The 12138-nt window shown below is 40.5% G+C and overlaps 1 protein-coding gene across 1 annotated transcript in view; it reads left to right on the forward strand.

Annotated features, from left to right (window-relative positions):
• SHTN1 (shootin 1) overlaps positions 1–12138 on the forward strand; it is a 92798-nt gene that overhangs the window by 7428 nt on the left and 73232 nt on the right. Inside the window, exon 2 of the mRNA XM_026670202.2 lies at positions 3872–3924. Coding sequence (XP_026525987.2) covers positions 3872–3924 — 53 coding nt within the window. The remainder of the gene's footprint in view (positions 1–3871; positions 3925–12138) is intronic.

Consider the following 12138-nt stretch of genomic DNA (forward strand, 5'->3'; position numbering starts at 1 on the left):
TCCCAAACAGATATCTTTATTTTTTCTATAAAGATGAATTAATAAATATAATGTAAAACAGTATTTCCCCATCCTGATGAATTCCAGAAGTGTTGGTCTGCTTGCTAGAAATTGTAGGATCCTTGTAAGGCAGCAGATTGAGGAAGTCTGAATTCAACATTGTGACATTCCCTCTACCAGTGGCCCCCCTCCATTATAATTATGGGCATTTCACTAGACTAGTAATTGATCTAATGAATCAATAAAGTGAATTGCCGTTTCCTTAAGGGACTACTCTTGGGAATTATAACGAAAAAGAAAGAAGATGGCAATAACTTAAGCATATTGGAGTCAAGTTGTTTAGGACAATATCCGTTAGAATGATGCCCACAAGACTTTCAGCAGAGGAAAACAAAACTGGTCCTCAATGCATTAGTCCAGAGTCAAAAGTGTGAGAAGCCGAACACTGATTACGAAGCAAATATTTCTTAAATGAAGTTTGTATATTTGCTCTGATACCACTAACTTCATTCATTGAGATATAGGATAAACTATAACACCTTAATGCAGGGGTATCAAACTCAATTAAATTGAGGGCCGCATCAGGGTTGTGTTTGATCTGGGGTGTGTGGCCAGGGTGGGCGTGGCCAGCTTGACATCACCCATATCGGGGGCATCTGTGGCTCGAACATTCTGCCAGCAAAAAATGGTTCCTGAACTCCATTTTCAGCTGGGATGGCCTCCTGCAACCCTCTGCCAGTGAAAACGGAGCTCGGGAGGGCTTGCGTGCACATTTGCTGTTTCCAGGGCGAGCCCACGGGCCAGATCTAAGCACTCCGTGGGCTGAATCGGCCCGCGGGTCTTGAGTTTGACACTCCTGCCTTAATGTTTCTTTTTCGTATAAAATCCAAAGTGATCTTTGTAGGAATTCTGCTGTTTTGGTTGATCTAGCTATTAACCAATATATATTTTTTTGGGGGCGGGGCGGGGAAGAGAAGCAAACTGGAAAGTAGATTGTGGTTAGAGTTTATTTTTAAACTTTGTTTAAAATGATTTTTTCTATGAGAACTTAGAGAGAGAGAGTCTGAGAAACTTATCCCATATAGACATTTATTTTATACTTACAAGTAATTTTTTTGTTTTCTTTCACTGAGCAGAATTCTTGAGCTCTGCAAAGAGCATATGTCAGAGAGGATAGAGATAAAATATGGATGATGGGGACAATTAAGACAATAGTGGTGAACCAAAAAAAAAAAAAAAGGACCCAACTTCCCATACCATAGTCCCAATCTATTCCTTCTTTTCACATTTGTAAAACAAAGTAAAAAATCTTATACTCAAGGACAAATCATAACATCATAATAAGTTTGATTCTACATGTATTTTTGAAAAAAAGAGTAAAAGAGATGGGCTAGTTGTTTTGAAACCATGTACTTGTGAGAGGACAACTTGTGGAAGGGACGTGCAACAGCCAACTACCAACATTTTTATGCCTCTTGGCTCCATTCTAACACTGCATTTTGAAGAAGGAGAGGCATTTTTTTAATATCAGAGAAACTGGGTAGAAGGATTAAGAAACCATCTCTTCATGTATGGTGTCCTCAGTACAGATTGGGCCATAGTGATCTTATGTGAAATAAAATAAAAACCAGATGATACAGTATACGGCAGTGATGGCTAACCTTTTTGTCATCGCGTGCCGTAAGTGCATGCGCACACGCACAATAGCGTGCACACATGCCTGCATCCATAATGCAATGCATGCGTGACCCCTTCCTGTTCCCTCCTGCACATGTCTGCAGGACCCCCCACGCTTCCCCTGATCCCTGCACATGCATCTCACGCATGTGCCCTCCCACCTATGTGCAGCAGATACCCGAAAATCAGCTGGTTGGCAGGAGTCGCGCGTGCATGCACTGTGGAACTGAGCTGGGGTGACAGCTCATGTGCCCACAGAGATGGCTCTGCCTGCCACTTCCGGCACGCGTGCCATAGGTTCGCCATCACAGGTATACGCTATGCATTTTCCTTATATAGTTTAGTGAAGCTAAATACATCACTGATTGCAGTGTCCGGTTCATCTAAAATTTATGTGTTATCTGAAGGATTCCATTTGTACATTATTTGGAGGGTATAAATAACTAATATCTCCTTAGAATTAGCTCTTCTAGGTAAGTTTTAGCAGCTCTTTTAAATACAGGAGAAAAGAATCAGAAAAGGAGAAAGGTATAAAAATGGTACTGAACACGAGAAATGCTTATCCTGAACATCACAAACTCTTTTCATATACAGTAATTATACCTCAAATGTATTTTAGGAGCACATGAATTCAAATGCACTTAGTTACATCATTTCTTAGTCTTTTATTACCTTTATATGCTATATTAATACATTCTTAGTTCCATTGTTATATTTTAAGAGATGTTGTTTTTGTATTTATTTGTTGTGTGCAGTGTTATACCAGCTTCTAAGACGCCTGACATTTTATTTTAACATATCAAAAACAAGATTAAAACAATTGGCTATTGAATACAGATTGTTTTTCAGGATCATTCAAAATAAATAAACAAATCCCCACCTACTCTCTGAATGTCTGTACCATCTAAATTGTCTTGCAGATAGCTGATGAAGAACTTACCAGGTGTGCCTAAGTGGAAAGATGTTCTTGAGTTTGGAAGCTGCAAAACAGTAGACCTCCTTTGGGGTCTACGTCCTCTTGTGATGACTCTTCGCTACATGAATGCATGGATTAGGCAGGTTCAACCTAGAGGAGATACCTAGGCTACTCGGGAAGCAAGCATTGTAACCAAAAACAACACTTTCAATTATATTCAGAATGTATCAGCTATGGGATGTTGGTCAAGTGAAGGACATTATTCTTATAATGTCCTCCACTGCCCCAATTACAAGGAAATTAGAGCCAAATGATTGATGATAGGTGATCTCAAAGGCTGGTATTTTGAACAGTTGAGCTATGTTCTTGCAGATGTGTCCAACTATTATCAACCAGATGGTTACTGTTGCTCTGCAGTCATTTAAACTGAGAAGGAAATACTTAAGTTCTTAATTGTAGCTTGATTTTATCTCACTATCCACTACTTCATTATTTTATTTTATGATATGTTATAGGATTCCTTTGGTAAACAGTAGTGACTTTCCATTTATATGGAAGATATATATTTATAAATTGTGTCAAAATAGTATGTGGTTTCTCCAGTAAGACCGTAAAAGGATGGATATGGTCAAGCAAAAAAAAAAAAAAGTACCAAAGAAGAGAATTCTCAGGTTATGCCAACAAGATACATTAGTATGGCACAAAGACAATATAAGTTGTCAGCGTTCCAAGGTTGTTACTTGGCTTCCAAGCTGACATAAGTCTTAGATGCGGTCCTGTACTACTACCCAGGTATTGTCATTCCTTAACAAATTATATATATCATATTTAGTCTCCCCAGGTTTGATGTACTGTCTTCAGTAGTCCTGTTAGTAGTTACTGAAAGATTTCCTACTGTGAATACCTTTGTCCACAGGACTCGCACACTGCAGAAAATGTGTGACAAGTTCAACTAAATTGTAATATTAATAGGGACTTATGTGCAGTGGTAATTACACCCCTCATTAAAGGACTGTCAAGCAGAGGTGATGTTTGGTATATCTCTTTTCTTCTAGCAGACCATAGAACCATTGTTACCCACACATTGGTCAGATTTTGCCCAGCAAATATGAGAACACAGCAACAAATAATGTCCAACATGAGTGACTCTTTAAAAAGTAAACTTACATTTAAAAAAAAATCCTTTTCATTTACTTACAAATTGTGAGGAATATTAGGCATATACACTTTTATTTTTTTTTCTAAATGTACTGCTATTATTCCTCTTTGTCTTTATAGCTATTGGTGAATACGAAGATTTGAGAAAAGAAAATACGAAAACACAAGAAGAGGTTGGTACTTATTTTCATATGATTTAGTATTTTCATTTATTCTGATTTATGAGAACCAGGGTGTGCCCTTCCTGCCCAATTCAGTGGGATAGGTAAAAATAATGGTAAGATGATCCCTCTGATTAGAATGCATGGCAGTAACCTGCTCAGGATATAAAAGAAGCATGAATGACTATGCAATAAATCCCAATTCAAAAACTTCAAGAAGTGCAATTGGTCAACAACATAAAGTTGTGCAAAGGCTCCCTGACCTTGACTGCCATCTGCTCTTTGAACTGGAGCTACAAGCGAAACTGCACAAAGATTTTCTTGGGTAGGGAAATCCCATACAGAACTAAGGAAGGAAAACCACCAGATCCGGGAGAACCTAACAAATCAAAACAAATATGTCTGGCTAGGCTCAATCCTGTTCTTCCCTATTGAGACTCCCATAGCTTCCAGGCCCTGAGAAGAACTTCCACAGCAACACTTGCTCAGTTAAGGGTAGAGATATACAGCTGAGTACCATAGGAGGCATCCCACATCAGGGGACCTGTAGATCAGACCTGTCCCCTCCTATAAACGCTGACTAAGAAGTGACCTCGGAGGAAGGAGTACTAATATAACATTGTGCCCCCAACTCCATAATCCTAGAGCTGGTCCAGAAGGATACTGTTATTGATGGTATTGAAGAGCTAAAGCTCAAGGAAAGCAAGGATGGATGCACTAGTTGTATCCTTTTAAATGGCATCGGCAAGTGTGCCATTTCATAGTGCCATTTCAGTCACATACTCTGTCCTAAAACCCAACTGGAAGGTGTCCAAAGAATCCACTTCATACAAAGTCCTCTAAAGCTACAAGACAACTATCTTCTCAACAATTTTCCTGAAACAGGGAAGTTGGAGACAGGGTAAAAATTGCCCAAAATGAGTAGGCTTCTTAAGGAGGTGGCATCTTAAGGAGGAGCTGCTTCTTTGCCCTTTAAGTATTGAATACATCATAGCATAACATTCTATACAAAATACTTTATTTGTAACACACACCTTATCCAACAATTGGCCTTTGTTTGTCAAAAAGTTGCAAAAGGTGATCACCTGACCTTGGGACACAGTAACGGTCATAAGTATGAGCCAGTTGCCAAACACTGAATTTTGATCATATGATCATGGGGATGCTACAAAGGTTGTAACTGTGAAGGATAGTCATAAGTCACTTTTTTCAGTGCTGGTGTAACTTTGAATGGTCACTAAATGAACCGTTGTAAGTGGAGGACTACTTGACCTTTGCCTTTTCCCAAACACTCTTGCATGAATTGGGATGAGGTGCTGTTTCAGTTTGCTTGCTTTTTTCTAGTTGCTGCCAAATCCAGACAAAGCTCCAAACTCATTGGATTCTGTCTGATTGTGGGATATGCTTGCACACCATGGCTTGTGGTTCTAGCAGTTGAATGAACATTCCCTTGCTTGCTTGTAATAGCTGCTATTACCATGATTAGAATGCAGTAAAGATAAAGGTAAAGGTTCCCCTCGCACATATGTGCTAGTTGTCTCCGGCTCTAGGGGGTGGTGCTCATCTCCGTTACAAAGCTGAAGAGCCAGCGCTGTCCAAAGAAGTTTCCGTGGTCATGTGGCAGGCATAACTAAAAGCTGAATGTGCACAGAATGCTGTGACCTTCCCACCAAAGTGGTCTCTATTTTTCTACTTTTATTTTTATATGCTTGCGAACTGCTAGGTTGGCAGAAGCTGGGACAAATAACGGGAGCTTACTCCATTACGCGGTGCTAGGGATTCAAACCGCTGAACTGCTGACCTTTTTGATCGAAAAGCTCAGCATCTTAGCCACTGAGCCACCGCGTCCCTTTTTAGAATGCAGTATTGCAGGCTAATTATACTGCCTGCTAACTGCCAGTAGTTCCAGTCTCACTCGCCTCAAAGTTGACTAAGCCTTCCATCCTTCCGAAGTCGGTAAAATGAGGACCCGGATTGCTGGGGGAAATATGCAGACTCTGTAAATCGCTTAGAGAGAGCTGTAAAGCAGTATATAAGACTAAGCGCTATTGCTGTTGCTATTCTTCAGGCGTCACCTCTGCTTCTTCCTCTGTAGGCCCTTTGCTTTTACCTTTCCTGCTATACACACCTCCTTTTTTTCTCCCTCTATCTTACCATTTGCTTTTGTAAGCTGAAAAGACTGGGTGGGGTGAAGCTGCTTCTGGACATCAGCACGTCCTTGAAAACACCAGGGTGTGGCTCAATTAGCCAGGCAGCTGGAGCACTCAACCTGAATGCCCCTATTAGTGCAGTTCTGAGGGAATGGATGAATGCCTGAGGAGAAGGGAAGGGAGGGGAGCAGCTTGTCTGCAACTACCCTAACTTCACTGCCTTACAAAGAGCAGGCAGCAATCCCAACTTCTTTCCCTGCAAGATAAACCGTGCTTTTTTTAAGGATGGCGGAACTATCCCCTCCACTTGTACTTCTCCCTAAACATTGCACTTACACTGTTTACATAAAGGATAGCTTTCTCATGTTTATTTTATGTACTATATCTGCATTGTAAGTTTTCTTAATGTTTCATTTCGTAATTGATTTGTCAGTTTCTTTTGTAAGAGTTCTGTATAACATCTCATGCTTTCCAGGTATGTCTGCATTCCAATTACTGGATATATATTTTTCTGCAGTTTTTTTTTTATGTTGTTCAATTTAGCTTCGAACTATTTTAAATGGCAAATGTGATGTTCAAAGCAAGTACTATGGGCTTTTTTTCTGTCACTGAAGATTCAAACTTTCATTTTGAAGAAAAAGGTATGGATGTCTCATCTGCTCAAAGGGTCCAAACTCATTTATGGAATTTCAGAAGAGTGAATAGTTTTCCTGTTTCAAATAGTTTATCCCTGTACTCTGCCATCAGCAAGAAAGCTAACAAGAACTTCATGGTTTAAACTGCACAGAAGAGCCCATGTACCGATCTCAAAAGTTGGCCAGTATATGCAGCTCAAATTGTTTGGAGCCAACCCAGCAACATAGCTTTTTCATAGTACTCACTTGGGTCCCTTTTCCAATTTTGCCTTCATGGAGTTCATACAATCAAACTTCTTAAGAACAATCCTTCAAGTTGCTAGCTGTATCTCCAGTGCCTGCAACTGGTGACAGGCCTCACTATGGTGAAGGCTACAGGGTCTTTCGCCATGCTTAGCTATTGGTTTGGACCATTTCTCTTTTTCCTGGGTCCCCCCCACCAAACTATGAACAATGATTTCCAATCCATGTAGAAACCAGATAGTTGTGACTTAAATCTCATTTCCCCCCAGTTGGAACTCTTACCATATAGTGCATATGTAATATGTAACTGATCTAAAATTTATCTCTGTGATCTGAGGTAATTTGTTTTTCTGTGGCATACCTAACACAAGTAGAATCTCAACTCACCAAGGCCAGAAGTCTAGGGAGATTATCAATCATTCAGATCAAGATTGTCACAAAATGATTTTCAAAGAGCCACTGGACTTTCTTGGTTTTTTTTCCCCTTGAAAACATTTTGCTTCTCATTCAAGAAGCTTCTTCAGTTCTTCAGGGGTAAGCGAAATGTTTTGAAGGAAAAAAAATCAAGAAAGTCTAGTTGCCTTTTGAAAAGCACCTTTGGGATAACCAAGGACCACTACTTTGGTATGATGTCACACCCTTCTTTAAGTGTGCTTAAAGAAGTGTGAAGATTCCTTTCTCAGAATAAAAATGTCCTTGTAACAATGGGGCGCATAGAAGCAATACATCTTCCTCCAATGCTTGTTTACAATTACTCAAACCTCATTCTACTATACAGCATCCAGGACCCATGGTAGCATTTTGTATTTCCCTGTTCCTTTTGGAAATAAATTGGGCCCCAACATGCAATATTTTTTTATTCTGTGCAGGATCATTCAACATTCATTGTAAAATGACATTTACCTCATGGTTAATGCCAAACCCTTTAGCTTATTTTTGGCAATGCCCCTAGTTTTTCATCATGGAGTACTTTAAAACATAGAAGCTTATGGTCTTTAATTTACAGTCAGTCCATAATATAATTGTTTATGTTCTCTACACCCTTTTATATCTTTTATACTTTTGTGTCTTCTTTTATTGACTGTATTCTTTCCATGCCTTATGCTGGTCTATTTCAATAATAAACATTGATTTGAGTTGGTTTAATTTGACTAAAGGTAGAGGAGGACTATGGCTTAAGAGGTAAGTGGATTACATTTTATGTGAAGCTGTACATTAAGAAAATAAGCAAGAAATATTTATATCTATTTTATATTAGAGGTTGTAATTCTTCCTCCCTTACTGTGTATGCATTTTGATAGCTTCTGTTGTTAATAGAAACCATTATTATGAATATAAAGATATCTTTTTTACTTCTACTTATTCAAACATGTTTGCCTTTGTGTAGATGTTTTTATGCATGTGAGTTGAGATTGAAGAAGGAATATTATGTAGGATGTATGGCAACTGGCATCTTTATATTTGATAGCCTTGACCATTTTTATTCTAGGATACAAAGCTTTTAAAAAAAAAAATGGTAGGCATTTCCATTGTCATATATATAGTTGGGTTCTGATTTAATTCTAGCTGCTCTCCAAGATTTCATCTCATTCTATTTTATTTTTATAAAGGAAAGGTACAGGTTCCTAGAATTTCAGTTAAATTTGGAGCGAACTGGAAGAGTCGTAGTTATAATTTCAATCAAATAAAATTATTGTTATCTTGTGGTATTGGTGATGCTATCAGTTTAAACATATGTGCAGTGGAACATGGGAGATATTTGCCCAGGTTTTTTTTTTTTCTGAGGTTAAAGGAAATGAAATCAGGACAGCTGAATCAAATTGAGATGACAACCCTGGTGAATGGAGGATAACTAGTTATTGTTTTTATAATTTCACCATCCCTGCCACAAAAAGTGCTTTGTTTATGAAGGCATGGTATTCCAAAGAAAGTAGCATGAAGCGAAGTGTTCTCTTCATGTCCCCGTAACTATTTTTACAATCCAATTCATGTTCCTCCCACTATGGTTCTTCATATTTTGAAATACACCAAGAAAATCATGATTGTGGATATCCTGCATCAAGTTGATTTTGCACTTATATAATTAATTTATAGAAATCATGTTTGCATCTGGTTCACATCACATAGCTGGTGAACACTAGGAGTTGAAGTCCATACAACTTAAAGATGCCAAAATTGAGAAACATTGAGCTGAGCCTGTTACTAGGTGTTTTTTTTTTAATTAGCGGTGGTAGGTAAAACAGAAGCAGTTCTTAAAAGTAATTTGATTGCATGTTAGAGTGGGTGCAACACAAAGTTGTTAGTGATTGTAAGTTATCTGAGATGATGAAAAATAGGATAGTCTGGGAAGACTCCCTTTAAAAACAAGCTTAAATCCACATATTTCAGAAAAACCCATGCATCCCTTTTAAACAGAACTAAGACCAATGATAAATAATAAGCTGGTACTAGTTATGAGATTGTGGTACAGTTTTTATATCATTGGAGGTTTTTCAGCCTTTACAGTCAGTACATCCAGACAGTTTGCTTGAGAGAATTACACAGCATCCTAGTTATTACTCTCTCATATTTCCCTACATTTATCAAAGAAAGGGAGGGAGGGAGGGAGGGAGGGAGGGAGGGAGGGAAGGAAGGAAGGAAGGAAGGAAGGAAGGAAGGAAGGAAGGAAGGAAGGAAGGAATAGTTCAGTATTGCCCTTAATGGAACTCTGCAAGTATTCCTGTGAACTCTGTTGATAAAAATACAAAAGTAAATATAAAGACATAGTAAAGGCTGTTCTTTGTTTTTGTGTGAAAATTATTCAAACTATATATATTGAATGTGAAAGAATTTGGGATATAGGATACATAGAGCTATTAAGTTTAAATGGAAAAATTCACCCTTAGCTATGTGTGGTTGGAGCTTGCATACATAAATGGCTAGATTCTCCGTAGAACTGCTGCGAGCATCCAGAGAGTGGGAGGTGCTCCAGTCTTCACTTCTCACAGGCTGAGCTATAATTGAGGAATGCTCCTCCTTCCTCCACGTGACTCCTCCCTGCGTTCCCCCAGTTTTAGCTCAGCCTTCGAGAAAGACAGGCAGCTATTCTACTGTTCCTTGGCCGTTTCAGGTTTTTGCATTTCGCTATGTCAGGTTTGCTTTGATCCGTTTATTTCCTTGTCCCTGCGCTTTGAAAGTGGTCCTAAATTTAGTTAAAGAGCATTTTCGCTCTCAGGAGGGAGATAAGGGGACGGAGCCCTTTCGCCCCCCCACCCCTCCTCCCTTTTCCTCTGCTGTTCCAAGCATGCTGTGCTCAGCCGCTTGGCCCGCGCCATTTTTAGCGCGTGTTGCTCAGAACGCCTAGTGGAAGCAACGCTTCTCTCCCCCCTTTAGTATTCGCCTTTTTTAGTGGAAGCAGCGCACCCTCTCCCAGCCCTTTTATTTGTATTTCTTGCTTTTTTTTTTTGAAGTTGTGATTCGGGCTGGTGCGTCTCTGAGCGGTGCACTTGAGCCGGGCGGCCATTTTGGAGCGTGCCTCATGGCAGGCGCCATTTTGGTTCATTTTTAAAAAAATAAAAGATTTTTATTTTACTGCATTTCGTGAGCTGCGAGGCCTTAGTAGGCCCTTAAGCGGGACCGTCAGGCCGTGTGGACCCATTTTTCTATCTGGAGGGCACTGTGGCTCCGTGCCCTGTTGCCTCTCTTGGTTAGATATTGTTGGCTTTTCTTTCCTTGCCCGCATAGCTCACTCAGAGGCTCAGCGTTCATTTGGCTCATTTGGAATTTAGGTTTGAGGTAGTAGGTTTTTTACTGCTAGAGTCTGATTGGCCTTCCTTTCTTTTGGGCCCGGCCCACAAAATAATAAATAATTTTTGTATATAAATAATAACTTTAGATAGATTTTTCTTCTTTTATTACATAGAGTTTAAAATAATAATAAATAAATAAATAAATAAATAAATAAATAAATAAATAAATAAATAATTAGATAAATAAGTTAGAATTAAGAGAATAAAAATTTTTTATTCAAAAGGGGGACGTGACCCAACCTTGGGAAAACCGGCTTGCGTAGTAGGCCGAACTCCTGGGCATGCCAACCACCTTTCCTTGTTGCCAATCCTTTATTTGATACCATGGCAGAGGCCAATCCTACTGGCTCTTCTCTGAAGGCCAAATCTAAGACACACTATCTTCGCAAAAGGGACAAGGACTCTTCCAGTACCTCTCAAAGAGATGCATTACGGCGCCATAAGGCCCTAGAAAAGGAGTTTAGCAAACGGGCTAAAGAATCACATTCTGTAACACCTGCCTTACCTTCTACCTCCGCCCCCCACCCCCGCCAAGTCAATCTTCTCCCTCCAGGTGCGGTACCACCACCCAAGGCTGTCAGCCCACCCGTACGCCCGAGGCGACCTTCACGCCAACCGCTGCAGGCCTACGCCCTGAAGATCCTGCTTCAGCCATCATCCCAGATAGTGTTAAAGAGTGGATGCAGTCTGCCATCCGTCAAGGTATAGCCGAAGGAATGCAGCAGCTGTCCAGACCGGACTACCGAGAGAGGACTCCCGAGGTCGGGTCTTTATCCGGAAGGTCTCTCTCCGGACCAGCGTCTCAGCATGGTCAGGTACCTTCCCATATGGATGCCCCATTCCCAGAGGGGGAGGATACCCGCAAAGAGGAGGCAGTGGGCCTTGAGCCCTTCGAGGAGGACGAAGGCTCTGATAGAGGGTCATTACAGTATTCTGAGCCTTTTCTTGAGGCAGACCCCATGGAGGGGGAAATGTCAGAAGATGAGGGCATTTTTCCTGAGCAACCTGCTGCTGTGGGCCTTTTTAAACCTCATTTATTTAAGTCCTTATTATTCAAGGCAAAAAACGTTTCAGGTCTGACCTTGCAATCTCCCTCTGACCCTCCTCCATCGAACCCAGAGGGTCCAGATGACCTAATGTTCAGACAGCCGGTGGTAGAAACTGACATTATTCCGACCCCCCCGATCTTTTCAGATTTGGTCGCCAGACAGTTGGCTTCGGTGGGTCCTTCTCCCGCCCCCTCTAGCCAGGACAAGAGGTTGTTTAACCTTGACCCGGACTTCTCCGCTATGTTAGACACACCAGAGGTAGATGATCCGATTGTAAGACTAGCCTCTTCCTCCAACCCTACCGATGCGCTGGAGGCGTTGAAGCCGGAGGACAAGCGGGCAGAGATGGCGCTCTGGCGAG

Source organism: Notechis scutatus, chromosome 4 (assembly GCF_049901735.1).
Source record: "Notechis scutatus isolate UNSWTSFEM ecotype Mainland chromosome 4, rNotScu1.2, whole genome shotgun sequence".
NCBI lineage: Eukaryota > Metazoa > Chordata > Lepidosauria > Squamata > Elapidae > Notechis > Notechis scutatus.